This window comes from Macrotis lagotis, chromosome 3 (assembly GCF_037893015.1).
Source record: "Macrotis lagotis isolate mMagLag1 chromosome 3, bilby.v1.9.chrom.fasta, whole genome shotgun sequence".
NCBI lineage: Eukaryota > Metazoa > Chordata > Mammalia > Peramelemorphia > Peramelidae > Macrotis > Macrotis lagotis.
Genome location: NC_133660.1, coordinates 234415212 through 234432813, shown reverse-complemented (window position 1 = coordinate 234432813; position 17602 = coordinate 234415212). Strand labels below are relative to the sequence as shown.

General features: G+C 40.9%; 1 protein-coding gene across 10 annotated transcripts in view; it reads right to left on the bottom strand.

Annotated features, from left to right (window-relative positions):
* Nucleotides 1-17602, bottom strand: part of PLEKHA7 (pleckstrin homology domain containing A7) — a 240477-nt gene that overhangs the window by 15410 nt on the left and 207465 nt on the right. For all 10 annotated transcript variants that reach the window (XM_074230191.1, XM_074230193.1, XM_074230195.1 and 7 more), the window contains 9 exons: nt 13469-13534; nt 13002-13082; nt 11103-11252; nt 9435-9539; nt 8712-8820; nt 8245-8498; nt 4841-5029; nt 4543-4660; nt 2466-2557 (listed from right to left, as the gene is read on the bottom strand). In XM_074230191.1, coding sequence (XP_074086292.1) covers nt 2466-2557; nt 4543-4660; nt 4841-5029; nt 8245-8498; nt 8712-8820; nt 9435-9539; nt 11103-11252; nt 13002-13082; nt 13469-13534 — 1164 coding nt within the window. The remainder of the gene's footprint in view (nt 1-2465; nt 2558-4542; nt 4661-4840; nt 5030-8244; nt 8499-8711; nt 8821-9434; nt 9540-11102; nt 11253-13001; nt 13083-13468; nt 13535-17602) is intronic.

Genomic DNA, 17602 nt, shown 5'->3' with positions numbered 1-17602 from the left:
GGAAAACAGTTCAGAGGTTTTATAATCCACTTTAGCAAGCCTTTATTAAACACTAATTAACAGTGGAGATAGAAGTTAAAATTCTAAAAGGCAGTCCCTATCCTCATGGAGCTTACATTCTAGTGGGGGAAAATAACTCAACAAAACAAGCTCATGTATGATTATTTGAGGAGGATGAAGCAAACATAAGAACTAGGGGAAATGAGGAGAGTCTCTCTCTAAATATTGGTACAAGAGCTGAACTTGTGGGGGGAGAGTCTAGGCATAAGCATGGATGATGGGGAGCTAAGATTAAGGACAAATAGGTAGGTCAGTTTGGGTATAATATGGAATGTGGGAAAGAGAAGTATATGAAATAAGGCTGAAGAGATTAGCTGGAACCTGGATATGAAGGGCAGGGGAGAGAAGGGCATGGCATGGTTCAGCTTGTGATAGAGGGAATTTATTTCAGTAGCTGTCTCGGGGATGGTTTGGACCCATTTGTACCCAACCAGGGAAACATCTACATTATGGGAAAAAAAAATCAAGAATATGAAGTCAACTGAAGAAGGAAATGGAAAACCACTCCAGTATCTTTGCCAAGAAATGGGGTCATGAAAAGTCAGACATGACTGGAAAATGAGTGAACTAAACTAACTCAAAATACCATTATTGGTGCAGATGATGAGGTAACACAACTCATAAATCCCAACCCAGGGAGATATTCATTAGATTTATAGTGTTTCTTAATCTGGGAACTACATTGTGGTAACTTTTTTTTAATGTATTTGGTTTCTTTTGTAATCCTCTGCATTTTATTTTATCCGTTTTAAAAACATTATCCAGAGGATAATAAAAAAGGTTAAGGACAGAATTAGAATTTGCTGGCTGAAAAAGAATTATGGTTGGGTCACATAAACAGATAAGGGCCTACTTGCACTTCTACATAGCTTCTCTCTTTTGCAGACAACAGAGAGGCAGGATGGTGAAGGAATTAGCTATTCTTCTGTCCCACACTCACTGTGGCACCCTGGGTAACTCTCAAAATCTCAGGAAACTAATTAAAGGAAGGTTTAAGATAATTAGGTTTTTTTAAAGTATTTGTTCGATGCTTACTTCCTTTTTTTCTTTAAGGTGTTTACAAGGCAAATGGGGTTAAGTGGCTTGCCCAAGGCCACACAGATAGATAATTCTTAAGCGTCTGAGGCTGGATTTGAACTCAGGTACTCCTGACTCCAGGGCCAGTGCTCTATCCACTGCAGCTACCTAGCTGCCCACTCAAGATGCTTACATTCTAATGGGAATGATAACCCATTAATTTGTAATTCATTCTTTTTTTTTTTAGGTCTTTGCAAGGCAAATGGGGTTAAGTGGCTTGCCCAAGGCCACACAGCTAGGCAATTACTAAGTGTCTGAGGCCGGATTTGAACCCAGGCACTCCTGACTCCAAGGCTGGTGCTTCATCCACTATGCCACCTAGCCGCCGGTAATTCATTCTTGAAAAAGACCATGACATCAGGGGGGATTGCAATGATATGGAAGTGAATTGGATTTAAATGGGGGAGGGCTGTGCAAATCACCATCCTCACTCCCTTCTCCAGAGCCATCTGGGTCCAGTGACCAGATATGGATCAAGAGAAAGGCAGTCTGAAAGGAGAAGGCATGAGCAGCCAGGTAGAACAGGAAAGGCTTGCAGAAAATGGGATTTAAATTGTGTAAAAAAAAAACTAGGGGTTGGGGAAGGGGCAATATATTTTGGGCATCAGAAGAAAAATATAGATAAGCATTGGTGGAGGAAGGCTATCAGGAGTTATCTGAAACAATTAACCATAAGTCCCAATCTGTTCCCCTGTATCAAATGTAGATAGAGCAGACTTGCCACAATCTGGGCCCCATCCTGGACCAGGCAAGTAGGTCATCTAGAAAATTTCATGCCCTGAACCCAAGTTCAAATGAACCTTTTCTACTCTAATTCCCACAACTGGGAAGTCTTGGCTCCCAGGAAGTCTTTGGGAGATTTTAGGGCTGGGAAGGCAGAAGGAGAGAGTGAGAAGTTCCCTGACTTTGGAATCAGAGGACCTCTCTTTAAATTCTGATCCTATTAACCTTGTGTCCTCTGGCTTCTTTATCTTTCTCAGTTTCTTCATCTATGAAAAAATGGTATATAAACTAGGTTGCCTTGGAGATGCCTTCCAGCTTTAGCTCTATGAGCTTGTGGGTTTTTTAAAAACAATTTTCATTTTTAAAAAGTCTTATAGTTGTTCTTTTTTCCCCTCCATATCTATCATTGCCCACCAACTAGTCTTCTGATCTTAAGAAGGTTTTCCCTGCCTCCAAGGAGGACCCTATCTTAGATAACCAAGAGAGGGTTTGGATGATGGTTCCCCCAAAAGAAATATGATTAGAGCACAGGACAAGGAAAGTGAAAGCCCTGATAGGGCCACAAGCAAGTTTCTGACCACTCTGGGTCATCCAGCTGAGGTTACCTTTGAGCCATCTGCATTTAATCCTCTCCTGAGGGTCACGTAGGAAGGAATGGAAGAGGATTGCTGGAGCCTGGAGGTGGAGCCGGAAAAACCTTTATGATGGAAGGAGAAGGAGAAAAAGAAATGGGCTTGGATGCCCTGGAAAAGAGGAATTGTACACAGACAACGTGCCCACCCATCCACTTTTCCTAAAGCCCAGTCCAGATCTGCCCTGGAGCAGGAGAAGCTGATGGAGCTCCAGCCAAGGATTCTCCCTCTGCCCTTCTTCCTCTCATTTAAGAGTCCTGCAAGTGTCCAGGAATAACCTGCAAAACCTATACAGTCCGGTGTGGTCAGCGGCTTACCCTTCTCCACATGGAAGGGGGGTCAAAAGGAAAGGACAGGCAGCCCCAAATAAATAAATATCCTCAAGAAGAAATACTATGACTCAGTGGGAAGAGAAGCTGATGGGTGATGAAAATCCCTGGTTTTTCATGTTAGGGATGCCCCTAAGGAGTTATGTGTCTTTGAGCAAGTCACTTTTCTTCTCTTTGGGACTCAGTTTACTTCTTCAGGAAAAGATGCAGAATCAGTACATTTGAGATGCCTGACCAATGGGATCCACCCAGCCTCTCTGGTCACAGTTCACAGCACCCTGACTATTTTGTATGATTTCATACGTATAATTGATATCAAATCACTTGCCTTCTCAAGGAGGGAGGAGAGAGAATTTGGAACTAAAACATTTTTTAAATGATTGATAAAAAATTTCATGTAATTGGAAAATATGTCTTTATAGACAGAAAGAGATAGATAGATAGATGGATGGATGGATGGATGGATAGATAGATAGATAGATAGATATAGAAGGCCACTAAGGTTCCCTCCAGTTCTCTCATTTTAAAGAGAAATAAATAAATAAGCATCCAGGTGTCTACTATGTTTAAATATTCATATATTTAAATACTCATCTATCAATAGATAGATAGATATAGATATAGATAACCACCAAGGTCTCCTCTAGTTCTCTCATTTTTGAGAGAAGTGTCTACTATATCCAAATCTACATGTATTTAAATATTCATCCTTGGATAGTTCTCTCATTCTAGAGAAAAGGAAATTAATAAGTAAGTCTATTTCTTTTTTAGCTAAGTGACAGAAACTGTGACTCAGAAAGCTTAGGAGACTTTTGAATATCACACAGGTAGCTAATAGTAGAGCAAAGACTTTAAACCAGGACATCTATCTCCAAAGCAAATACTCCAGGTGTGTATGTGAGTAGCTAGGAAATTCCTTAATGGACTAGACTGGGAGGCAGCCCCTAGGATACTTGCTGCCAAATCAGCTTTTCCCATGATGGGGGGGACCTTTCTTGGGTTTCACATTGATGAAGGAGAAAGCTTCTCTCTCAACTCCTGGCTTGAACCCCACTCTATGGCTTTTATCAAGTTCCATTCTCAGGGGAATTCAATGAATATGTCATAGAGGTGGGGGGTGGGGGGGTAACTCTAAGGCCAAAGATCCTAGACTGGGACCTGGAGTTAGAAGAAGAATTTCTGAACCCCTCAGCTACATTCTATTGCTATGCTTTCAAGTCCCAAGAAAGTTGATGTCTTAGACGTAGAAGATAGCTACCTTCACTACCCAGACAAAACTTGAGCCTGCAGTGGAGAGGTCCAGGTGCTGATCCCAAATATCACACAAATACATATATACACACCCCTACCTTTCCCCAAACCCAAAAAAGGTTTTTGCCCAGTCCAAAAAAGGGTATTAAATATTTAACAAAAGGAGGTAGCTACATGGGATAGTATACATACAAAGTGCTGAGCTTGGGGTCTAGAAGACATGAGTTCAAATTCTGTCTCACATACTTAATACCTATGGATTCTGGACAAGTCTCAAGTCTTAGCCTGCTCATCTAAAAAATGGATAGCATAATAGAATCTGCCTCACAGGGTAGCTATGAAGATCCAATTAGATAATATTTGTAAATTATATTTCTATGCAATGTTAATTATCATCATCATCATCATCATCATTATTAGAAGGATGAAAATTAGCTCTCCTCCCCACCAATAACTCGGGGTCACATTACCTCTCCCAGGGAGGGTCTGGTAGCCACTATCTGGGCCCACAAATCCAAGGGAAGGCTGGTTCATGTCACCACTGAGGGATGCCAGTTCTGGCTCACTCATATATGAACGGAGCTCAACCTATAGAAAACAGATGCAAAGCTGCTCATTCCTAAGCTCAGGGTTAATATAAAGATCTTAACAAATGTAACAAGACCCATAACCCTCCAATTCATCCCCCAGAGCTTCTGTTGTCTGTCTCTTCTTGGCTCCCAGATTCTATTGTGAGTGGCCCGGGTCCATCTCCTATCCGACTCTCACCTTGGAATCCCCATTCACACACTGCCCCAGCTCCCGGTCTCTCTTTCTCTCGTCAGACTGCCGCTTGAGGCCCCTCACGGAGGTGTGGCGGATGATGGTGGCTTCCCGAGGAAGAGGAGGCACGGCTGGAGGTGGGTCTTCGGGGCTGTATTGCTCAGGAAGGGGGGGTCGCGGTGGCGCCTCATCTTCCTGCTCAGGAGAATAAAGGTGGAATAATCACTTGCTATCCATCACTTGAAAATGAACCACTCAAGATGGGCCAGGAATTCCTTTTTCCTCCTCTCATTTCAGCAAACATTTATTTTTTTTCTCCGTTCCACCTTGGCACCCACCTCCCATTTAAAACAAATTCTCCACAGCAGCCAAAGCTCACAATATATACCTTGTTCTACCTCTCTACCTCATTCTACCCCTGAGTTCATTCCCTTTCTGTCAGGAGACAGTCATCCCTGGAATGTCCCCCTGTAATCACGGTTGGTCAGTGCATTGGTCAGAGCTCTGAAAATTTTCAGAGTTGTAAGCCTTGTTCTCCTAGTTCTTCTCACTTCACTTTGCATCAGTTCCTACGAACCTTCCAACTGCCCCATTTGTTATGGAACAATAGTATTTCATTTCATTCATATGTCGAAATTGGTTTACAATTTTCCTTTAGTTTTCAGTCCTTGGTTACTGCAAAAAGAGTTGCTATAAATATTTGGGCTTAGGAATTCAAACAATATAAAAGAAGGTCATGGGGGGGCATTGTCATTAAAATAGAAAAGCATCAATACTCTGCCTTTCTTCACCACCATCCATGCCAATCCAGTAATATTTTATGCCAGGATATTTACCTTTGGGGGCCCAACCCCTCCCTAATGAGGTATAAATAAGATAAGAAAACTCAAGAATCAGAGAGAAATGGCTTAAACTCAGGACACAGGATGAGTTCATAGCAACCCCAGGGCTGAGAGCCGACTGAGCAAAATGATGCCTTATTCCTCTCATCTACTCTCTTCATGATGACCTCCCTAGGGTAGGGAACAGATCAGCAAATCATTCCCCCTTATTAAAAAAAAAACTTAGAATACCATTTTATGAAAGATCTCTAGCCAACAGCCTAGGTCCTTTAGGATGTAGGCTCCCTGTTATTCCTAGAACAGTAAATCTTTTAACCAGCCTTGGTGCAATGTGCAGCAGGGGATGGATAAAAAGTCTCTAGGTCTTTGCAGGGTCCTGGTCTTTCCCTCTGCTCTGTGTGTGTGTGTGTGTGTGTGGCTACAAACCTTTTTGTGATCCAGAGTCTGTGGGTTGAAACTTCAGCCCTTGTGGGTGGCTAACAACACACAAACTGGACATCCCACATTTTCTGATGTGAATATGCCTGCTTTTCCTAAAATGCTCTGTCTACGGTATTTGATGAGGGCTGTGGTTTCTTGATACATCAATGAAACAACAGTTGGCTGCCACAAAGGGTCAAGGTGGGAGGGTTCTTCCTAACCCCCGGGATCCCCCTCTCCTCCCTAGTCTTACTTTTCTTTCTCCTTTGATGGAGTTCTGCCCCGTTCAACACAGGAATCTGGAGTCTCCCTTTGCCTTGCTTACTTCTCTGATGCTAGCATATTTTTAAAATTTATGGGATTAAAGTCCATATTGGAAATGATTGCTTCCTTTCTTTTCCAATAGCTCTATGGGTTATGATTTAAGTGAGGACAATACATCTTCCTGAAGAGTTCTTGAGAAGATTTTGGCATCAACAGTGCCCAGTCTGGGGACATTCCGAGGACTGTCCAAATGATATGGCCCTATCGGTCACATCCTGGCAATAGATTCAGGTCTTTTTCATCATGGTGTTCATTTCAACCTGTTTCCAGGCCAGGTTAATCTCTGTGTCATCCAAACCCATGGGCTCTGATCCATATGGGTTCTGTCTTCCAGGCCCTCGTTCTGGAGGGACTTCACCTTGACTACATGTTGAGTTCAGTCCTGAGTGGAAGGAGCACCTCTGTAGTCAGGAAGGCCAGAATCATCCCCATGGACATGAAAGATAACTATTTCATGCCATTTTTATGACTGTCTATGACTTCACAGATGATTCAATGGGCAGTAGAGAGATATATATACATCATTAAGTAGGTTAGAAGACCTTACCAAGGATGTCCTGGGCATGAGAAGTGTCCTAAGAGATATCATTAAGTGTGGAATGGCAAAAAATAGGCTGGATTTGGAGTCAAAAGCCCTGGGTTCTAATATTGATTCTTCCACTTAATACTTGTGTGATCTTGGGATAATTACTTAAACCTCTTTGAGGTTTCTCTATTAGATGGTAGAGGGGATAGACAAGAAAGCCTTTGAGATTCTTTCTAGCTATTTATGAGCCCATGATTCTCTAACAAACAGAATCAGAAATGCAGAAGGATCAGTCCTGTAATGAAAGTGAGGACCAGCTCAACTGGTACTCCATTGGTTCCTCAAAATATGAGGAAGGGTTATGGGACATTTGGTGGGTTTTCTGTGGAAGAGTGATAGGAGGACAATGGAAAAGAATTCCATGGAATGAGAAAGTGCTGAAAAAGTTGCGAACTCTCTCAACAGAGGAAAGAGGCTCATCGAGGAGATCTCTGACCCCATCACCTAGATTGTTAAGTGAAGGAGGCTATTTATCATTGATTGCCTCCCAGTCAGCTGGAATTTCTACTTCTGATCCATGTCTCACATTTCCCCATAGTTTTAATCAGAGAGGGTAAATGGGGCCAGCAGCTGAGTAGCAAAGGTGTGAAACATAAGACAGTAGAGCTCAGTCCTCAGAATATAGTAAGTGCTTAATAAATGCTCACTGACAGCCAGCTTGGCCCCAAATAAGAGCTATAGGAAGACACCTGCTCCACTCCTTTGCAGAGGTGGGAGGAGAGAAAAGGATTGGACCCCTGAATATAATATCAGATCTTTTAAATGTATTAGGTTACTTTGACTGAATTTTTCCCCATTTTTTTTCTTTTTGATTAAAAAAAAAGCAATAAAGGGGAGCATCTAGGAGGACATGAGTTCAAATCCAGCCTCAGGTGCAATGATGGCCCAAGTCTTGTTGCTTACCACAGCATTTACAAATGGTCACTTCCCCTGACCGTCTTTATGATGAACCAATTTACTCCTATGCCAATTAAGGCCTATTTTCTCCTTTCTGTAAAGATGGCAGACAAAAGAGTCAGGGAAGTGGAATCTGTTACCATCCCTTGGCTTCCTAACACAACGGACCTGTTCTTACTACCTGAAGCACTGACCAGGAAGGAAGTAGGTAACCACATGGCCATGTCCAACATCACTTGGAACAGTTTAACAAACGGCAACCATCTTATTTTAGAGAAGGGATGGATGCCCTAGATAAGGAGGACCAGCTGGTGGGTCAGCTCCTGGTCAGTCATACTTACAGCCTTTGGCGTCAGCTTTGTTGGGGACTGGACGGGAGAGGTCACTTTTCTCAGCTGTAGTGGATGGGTTCTGTAGGGCACATATGTCTGCAGCTGCGGAAAGAGGCGAACCTCCAGGGGCGTCTTGGCGGGGCTGGTCCACGGAGGGCTGTTTGGAGGGCTAGTTGGAGGGACTCGCTTGCTCTCTGAAGTGCTAAGAGACTTGAGGACTGAAGGCACAGGCGTGTGAAGGAACAAAGGCACTGTTTTTCTTTCTAAGGGACAAAGAGACAGACTGAGAAATAAAGGGCAGGGTTTTTCTTCCCAAATGTCAACCTTCATGACTCACTACTGTACAATGCCCCATTGCTTGCTAGTGGTCATCCCACACCTCTGAGGACCCTGGGCCCCCCTCCCCTCCCGTGCCTCCCATGCCAGCTCAGCCAAACCGGCTCCTCAGCAGGTCAGAAGGGGCACTTTCCTCCCACCTGGATTCTTGAAGGATTCCACTAAGATTTTGAAGTTTGCTTTATTTGTGCTCAGGCCAGCAGTGACATCTTCAATCCTCCAAAGATCCTTCTGTATCTGAGCTCTCTCCTGAAGATGAAAAAAAAAGGCTTGACTTTCCCCCATGAGATCTGACTTTTCAATACTACTTAGATATCCTTAAGAAAATGCAAGTGGCACAATAGATACAGAGCTAGACCTGCATCAGGAAGACCTGAGTTCAAATTTGACCTCAGAAACTTTACTAGCTGTGGGACCTGGGCATGTTAGCACCTTTCCCAGACTCAGTTTCTTCATCTATAAAAGGGAAAGGAATAATAATTTATGCAGTATCTTCTATGTACTTAGTACTTTTTACAAATAACATCTCATTTGGTTCATTCCACACTGCTGTTATTATCATCCCCATTTTGTAGTTTTGTAGTTGAAGAAACTGAGGTTAAGTGACTTGCCCAAGATCACACAATTAGTAAATGTCTGAGGCCTGATTTGAATTTAGGTCCTCTTGACTCTAGGTGGTGATAGATGGGGCGGGGGGAGAGAGAGAGAGAGATAAACGTGCATCTATGTCTTCCTGAACCCTGGGTGCCCCAGAACAGTGACTATGGTCAAAGGGGAGGTTTTCAGAGGAAAGCAGACTATGAAGGAAAAGGTTTATTCGGGGGAGGATAATTAACTGGTAGCGGACTTCGCTGGTGGATCACCTGAGGCAGAAAGAAGGATCTTCGACTTTGCCTCTGTAAAGTTTGTTTCAGCTGATTAACATCATTTTCCAGCTTCAGGTATTCATTCCAGGCATTTTCCATTTCCTGGTGACAAAAGGAAATGTGGTCAGCTGTTGTCAGGACACACCCTGGGCCTAACTGAACCAATGGGTTGCAACTAGACCTGTTTCCAAAGAGGGAGGGGAACCTGCTAAGGGAGGCTTCTGTTTTTATCAGATGAAACTCTGGTCAGAGGGATGCTCTGTTGCACCTGGATTCAGTCATTACATAAAAAATTTTTAAGTACTAACTATGTACCAGATCTTTTGTCAGATACTAAGGATACACAGATAAAAAGTATATTACACAATTCTGTTGCACTGAAGAAGGAGGCGAAAACAACTTGTACCCAGAATAGATGAAGTCATTTCAGGGTATGGGGGTGGGTAGGAAGGAGGGCATGACTGACTGGGTGGGTTCCATCAGCTTTGAAGGAAACTTAGGGTTTTGTGGTATCTTGAGAAGGAAGTACATTCCAGGCACCAGGGACAGGGTGGAGGCAAGAGATGGGGAGAGAGAGAGGCAGAGAGAAACAGAGACAAACAGACAGAGGGAGACAGAGAGAAAGAAAGAAACAGAGAGAGAGAGAGAGAGAGAGAGAGAGAGAGAGAGAGAGAGAGAGAGAGAGAGAAAACAGGGGTTTACCTACCTTTCCAACTACTCTACTAAATGCTTGGAATAGCTGAGTCATGCATGCTTCACAAAAATCATAGATGATATCTCAACCACCCCAAACCTATCCCTCCATACACATCATGAATGGATAAAGAAACTCCAGTTTGTAGACTATAGAGTCTGGGCTCCCTTTCTTTTGGGCATTCCACAGTGCCACATAGGGTGCCAGTATAGAATAGTATCCTAGTCAGGTAAAGAAAAGAGAAAGATCAACCTCCCTCAGGAGGAGTGAGGTGCCATTAATTCAAATGAATTTGGAAATTCCCAGCTAATGGAGGGATAGTCTTTACCTTCTTATACATTACTGTAATCCTTGTGGTAGGAGACTTTCCAGTGACCCCCCACAACCCCCAAATATCACAATCCTTTGTTATAGACAAAAGGGACTGAATTCAAAATAATTTTAAAAGACAAAAGAAATATTTGCATTCCCTGGTTCTGTGCTTTGCAGAGAGCATATACTTAATAAATATATATTCAGTTGAATTCCATGAGTTATTTGCACATGTAAAACTAGGTGCTGTACTGAAACACAAAATCCTCAGGTGTGTTGTATACCCTGGTCCCAACCAAGGCTTTAAATGTCCCATTAGTGTCTCTGGGACATCTTCAAGGAAAGATCAAGGAATAGATTTGGAAGAAGAGAATATGACAGGAGAGCTGATGAGACAAAGAGATGATTGGATTAATGCCACAAGTCCTAGATCCAGCTCCTCTAAAGCAGACACAGAGTAATTCCCTGGGACTTTCGAATTCTAGATTGAAGACCAACAACTGATGTGTCATCATCACTCCTAGATGAATTCTTCTACTCCTTGTGACTTTTGAAAAGCAGTTCCCCTCTCAAATAATAGGAAGTGTGAGGGGGTGAGCAGCTCTTGATCTTTTTTCTCTGGTTTCTGTTCCCCCATATTCCCTCCATCCCATACATACTGTTGAAAGCTTGGATATCTCTGCTCGTATGTGAACAAGGTCCTCTTGCAGTAGCCTTTGTTGGTAAGAAATCTTTTCCAAATGCTGGGGCTGGTCTTTGTATTGTTCCATCTGTCTGTGTAAGACCTCCAGGACTGACTCCAACTGGTCCTGTTCAAAGGAGAATCAGGTTATTATAGAGACTCAAGTAGTAAAAGTCCTCCAGGATAACCTTTCAATGCAATAATGGTCCATGATTATTTGTGCATTATGGCAAAGTCCATGGACCCATTCTCAGAATAATATTTGATGCCTACATTCACAATGGAAGGAAATTATAAATTTCAGTTACAGGTTAGTGAAAATAAAGTCAATTTTTTTCTCTTATCCAATTTCACAGACCCCCATCCCCTTGAATTCTATCCAATGATTTCAGTTAAGAACTCATGCTCTCTAGGGGTGGCTAGGTGGTGCAGTGGATAGAGCACCGGCCCTGGAGTCAGGAAAACCTGAGTTCAAATCTGGCCTCAGACACTTAATAATTATTTAACTGTGTGGCCTTGGGCAAGACACTTAACCCCATTGCCTTGCAAAAAAAAAAAAAAACTAAAAAAAAAAAAAAGAACTCATGCTCTCCATCACCTCTGACAGTGTTTAGCCAACTTCTGCATGAATGCCTACAGAGATGACAGTGTCCTACTATCATGATGAAAGGAACAAGATAACAGACTCACAGGTTCACCCCTAGCATCTTCTTCTAGAAGGTAGTAGTAGTGATGGTAGTAGTAGTAGTAACAGTGATAATGATGATGATGATAACTAGTATTTGTATATCACTTAAAATTTTTTTTTAATTTATTTAAGGCAATGGTGTTAAGTGACTTGCCCAAGGTCACAACAGCTAGGCAATTATTAAATGTCTGAGGCCGAATTTGAACTCAGGTCCCCTGACTCCAGGATCGGTGCTCTATCCACTGCGCCACCTAGCTGCCCTTTGTATATAATTTTAAGATTTCTAAATCATTTTGCATATGCTAGCTCATTTGATATAACAACCCTTTGAGGTAAGTACTTTTATCATCCCCTTTTTACAAATGAGAAACTAAGATTATAAGAAGGTAAAGAATTTGTGGGAGGCTAGATTCAAACTCAGATCTCTTGATTCCAAGTTCCATACTCATCCACTGCACCCCTAGTCTCAAAAAAAAAACCTACCTGGGGGGCAGCTAGGTAGCACAGTGGATAGAGCACTGGCCCTGGAGTCAGGAGTACCTGAGTTCAAATACAGTCTCATACACTCAATAATTAACTAGCTGTGTGGCCTTGGGCAAGTCACTTAACCCCATTGCCTTAAATAAATAAAAAAAATTTAAATCTTTTTTTAAAAAAACCTACTTGCCTTTTTATTAGAAACTATGAGTTACACAATTAACTCCACTGATGTCTTCCTCCAATCTCTTCTTACCAATGCTCTCCCAAGGTCTGCCAGTGAAGAATAATCTCTGGGTGTTTCCAGTATACCAGTACCCGAGTGATACAGAAGTCTCACACTCTCCAGGTGAGAGTCTCACCTCTCCCCAAGAGCGGGGACTCCAGGCAAGCTTAAGATCATCGACTTAGACAGGACTTCAGGCTAACCCATAGGAAAACTTGAGAAAACTCTAAATTCCCACAAGTTATTAATAAATCTCTCAGGAAGAACACTCCTTGAGACTGCTGCGACATGTTTTAAAGAGATCCAATGCAGATTTTTTGTTTCAGGAAAAGTAAGACAAAAACAACAGAATGTTCACTTTCCTCTTACTGTTTAAAAAAATTAGGTATATATAATATATAAATATAGAGATAATGTATAATATAAACACACATTTATATATAAAGACATACACACACACACACATATATATCTTAAACTCTTACTTTATTTTCCTTGAGGGCTCTTATTTTGTCTTCTAAGTCCTGCAGGACCCTGTCTTGTTCACATAGAATACTCAGTTTTACCTATAAACAAAGAAAAATTAGATATAAAATGAAATCACATAAAAAGCTAGCATGTGATACCCACTGTCCCATCAAGTTTGCCCTCATCCTAGCCCTGAAATAACCTTGTCTTAGCTTTCAAAGGCTCAGTAAGACTTGACACACTGGAAATGGTGTGTGACTGGTGGCTGGGAGCAGTAGGCTAGCTAAGTCTGGTTATTAGGGGACTAATTTTTATAGCTTCAGAAATTCCTTAAGACTACATGCTAAGGTGTGACTGGGGATTACACACCTTTGAAGGAATGAAACCAGACCTTCAGACCTCGCAATGATCATTCTTAGACTTCTACTCAGCTTTGGGGAGCGGGGCAAGGAAGATGATGGGGAAAAGGTGGTGAGAGACTCACATCAATATCACTCTCAGCTACTTTCACAGGCTTCAGACTTCGATCCTTGAGAGTATCTCGGGTCATCTGCAAAGGAAGCAAATTAAAAGATAAGTTAGGAAATGAGACTGCTGAAGGTCAAGTCCCTGAGAGTAGACACACCATTTTTGCCTTAGCAAACATGAGAAGGAAAATTCACTGTCTTTGAAAGTATTGGGAGGTGGATGGGAAGGGGAAAAGAAATAGGGGGAAAAAATTGAGTGCTTTAGGTCAAGGGGATGTATTATATCAATATAATATACATGTATTACGATGATTATGATTACTAGTAATACTTTCATTACCTGCTTCATGAGTTTAAGGGGAACAAATTGCTTTAAGAACAAAATATTTAAAAAACATGAACAATTACTCTTGTTACTATTCTGACCATAATACTAATATTTCCCAACCCAGAGAAGGTGCCTGGGGCATGGAGAGCTGACCTTCAAAGTACTCCAAAGACTCAGAGAAATCGTTGCTGTATTTCCTTGACCTGAAGCACTCAGTTTCTCTCCCCTATATTTTTTCCCCTTCCCATCCCCATCCTACCTAATAGTTCTCAGACAATGATTTTCCTTCTCTAAACTGCTGAGGCAACAACTAAGAAATCTGAAGCCAACCCAGTCAAGTGAGGTCTGCTCATCAGACTGACTGACCAGGAAAAAAGACTTCCTTTAAGGACTAGATCCAGTACAAAAGAGTAGCATGTGTCTAAGATGTCTGACAACTTTCCCTCCTGGCCACTGGATAAGGCTGATGACAGAAATGTGATTTTATTACTCTAAACCTGCCCTATGCTGGAAGAAAGAGTCCAACCACATCTCAATAAACTAGCACCAGATTTCAAATTCAACTTGCTGAGGGTCAAAAGATTTAGATGATCTAAATCCCTTATGGAGCTCAGAGAAAAGGCTTTGCCTTTTGGTTGTAGTTTCACAGAATTCATAGAATCATTGAATTTCAGAAGGTAACAACATCAGCAAAAATAATAGCAATGGACATGGTATCTAAATGTGTGTATTCTATATTTTAGATAGCACTTGAAATATAACAACCTTGGAAACCATTTATTTCACTATTGTGCTGGAAGAAATGAAGAACAGGAGAATTTCAGAAAATCTTGGATTTACATGAACAAATACAAAGTGAAGTAAGCAGAATCAAGAGAATATCGTACCCAATAACAGATGGCAAGTAGTAGATGTGAGATTTGAACACAACTCCTAACTCAAATCAAAGCTTTTCCTTCACTACTTCATTTCTCAAGACCACAGGACCCTAGATTTTGAACTGGAAGGTACCTTAGATATCTTTGAAGCCAACATCCTTGTTTTTACAGATGAGAACACTTTTGTTAAGAGACATTAAATGACTTGTTCAGAGGAAAAGAACAGGATTTGAGACTCATATCTTTCCAACTCCCAGACCAGAATTCTTATCAAACGCATCAACTAGTTATAGGACCAGGTAGAGTTCTACACTGATGTAGCAACTTTCTACTGAAGGAAATTTCCTAGAGACAAAGACAATTTCCAGGAAATCCAGTTCTTATTCACCATTCCCATGGAGCAAGTCATTTATTAATGCAAATAAAGCCTAGTTACAGTTACCCAGCTATCCTGCAAACAGTGAATTCCCAAACCCTAGGGTCTGTCCAAAGCATAAGTAGGCAGACCATTTTTGCAGCAAAAAGTCAAGTTCTCAAGGATGATGAAACTCCAGGCTAAGCTTCTTCAAAGAAAGTACCTCGCAAGTTGATATTCCCCTGCTTTTCATTCTGGTGTTGCTGTGAACAACACCATTTAATGACCTGTTGGGAAAGCCAAGTGTTGGACAGTAAAGTGCCTGGGCAACCTAAGGCCATTACTCACTGGACCCTCTCTTGACTCTAGTTTCATAGAATTACAGAATTTCAGAAGGTAACAACAAAAATAATAATAGCAATTGACGCAGATAGGAGTTATCTATATATTATATAGGTGTTTTTATACTTGAGATACAACAACCTCAGAAATCATTTATTCTGACTCACATCTGAATAGGAATCCCCCTGAAAACATCCCCAAATTATTATCTAGTTTTCACTTGAAGACTTCCAGAGATGGAAACACACTATTTTCTGAAATAGCCTATACTACTCTAATTGTAAGAATATCTTTTCTTATGCTGAGTTAAAATATAATGCCTATACCATTCACTAACACATTTTTTAAAATTAAATTTATTTTATAATTTATGTTGGTTTATTTCTGGCACCTTACTATACTGGTGTCAGCCTTAGTACAGAAACACAATGGGGCTTTAGTCTAGGTAATTCTCCAGTCTCAATTTCCCCAAGAGACAGGGATTATAGTCATGCCTATTACAGTACCTAACATACAATAGGCACTTAATAAATGCTCACTGATTGATTGTGTCTCCCACATAATGCAAATTCTTTGAGGGCAGGGGCTATTTCATTTTATTTTTTTAGTATCTCAAATACCTGGGACAGGAACTATATTGAACACTTAATAAAACTTGTTAATTGATAGATTTATGTTGTCTCTTCCAACAGAACATAAGCTCTCCTTAAGAGAAAGAATGTTTCATTCTTATTTTTATAAATCTGGGATCTAGCATAGAGCCTGGCAACTGTCAATCAACAACAAATGCTTACAGGTTGATTAATGAAAAGGATAAATTCTTTTGGCCACAGACCCATAGGCAGTCTTCTTCCTTCCAAGCAAAGGAAACATTTGATGCCCTCATGGGGCAGACAGTCCTGACTATCCTAGGTATAAGGGTTTTGCTATTGTTGTTTTTAAAAATTTCCCTTGCATTGAACTGATGAAATACTGCATTGATAATTTGAACAATGAATTCATAAAAATGCAGGACAAACACTCAAGAAACTTCCAATGAGCTTTCTCCAAGAAATGGGCTGGAAGGCTTGGAAAAATTCTTTCTTCCCAACCCCTCAAGGAGAATGCTAGAAAAATGTCCCTGGGAATAAGAAGTAACAGTGAAAATACCCTCTATGGTCTGTTACAGCTGAAAAGAAAAGCAAGAAATGCTACAAACCCAATGAAAATATGAGGGTTAACTATTTCAGTAAACAGCTGTTTTAGGTTCCATGAAATGTAACCACTGAAGGCTTCAGTAGGTTGGTTTGTCATCAACTGAGGCTTTCAGCAGGACCCTGAATCTTTTGGGGAGGTCATCAGCACCATGGACAGGTAGCATGCATTGAAGATTAAATTAATATGTCACATCCTTTTGGGGGACTTCCAGTCTAATTGGATCTACCCAGTTAAGACTGACATTTTATCTTTTGAGATCATTCTCAGTTACAAGAATATTTTTTTTTAGGTTTTTTTGCAAGGCAAATGGGGTTAAAGTGGCTTGCCCAAGGCCACACAGCTAGGTAATTATTAAGTGTCTGAGACCGGATTTGAACCCAGATACTCCTGACTCCAAGGCCGGTGCTTTATCCACTACACCACCTAGCCGCCCCTACAAGAATATTTTAATGAAAGATACAATGAGAATATTATTAATGGCACTAAATTTTGAGAAACTGCTAAAAACCAAGCTCATCTTTCTTATTAATCATGCTATTATGATTATTATTTTGTTAAAACTATAAACAAAATGTTTTTCAGGAAACATATGCTGCTTTATCTTTATTATATGTTTAAGATTTGTTATAAAACCTGTATTAATATTTAATTGTATTTTAATTAATTACACACTAAGGAAATTACATAGATTATCTTATGAAAAAGGGAGAGTTTTTTTAAAGGCAGAGGTTTCTGTTAAAGTTCAGAAACTACAATGTAAGAGATTAATGCTATTACTATAATTATTATCTAGCAGTAAATAATTGCTGACTCCCTGACCTCCCTCCTTCAGAAAAGATAAAGGGTAGGCAGAGCAGCGGATGATTACTAGGAGGTGAGTGGCAGAGGGGAGGCTAGCAAATGATCACAGGTTATACTAAGATTCTAACCACTCTTCAGTGACTGCCATCTGAACAATAGAAAGATTTTAGGGAATGGAGGTGGAAAAAATCCTATTCTTTTCTTTTCTTTTTTGCTTTTTTTTGCAAGGCAAATGGGGTTAAGGGGGCTT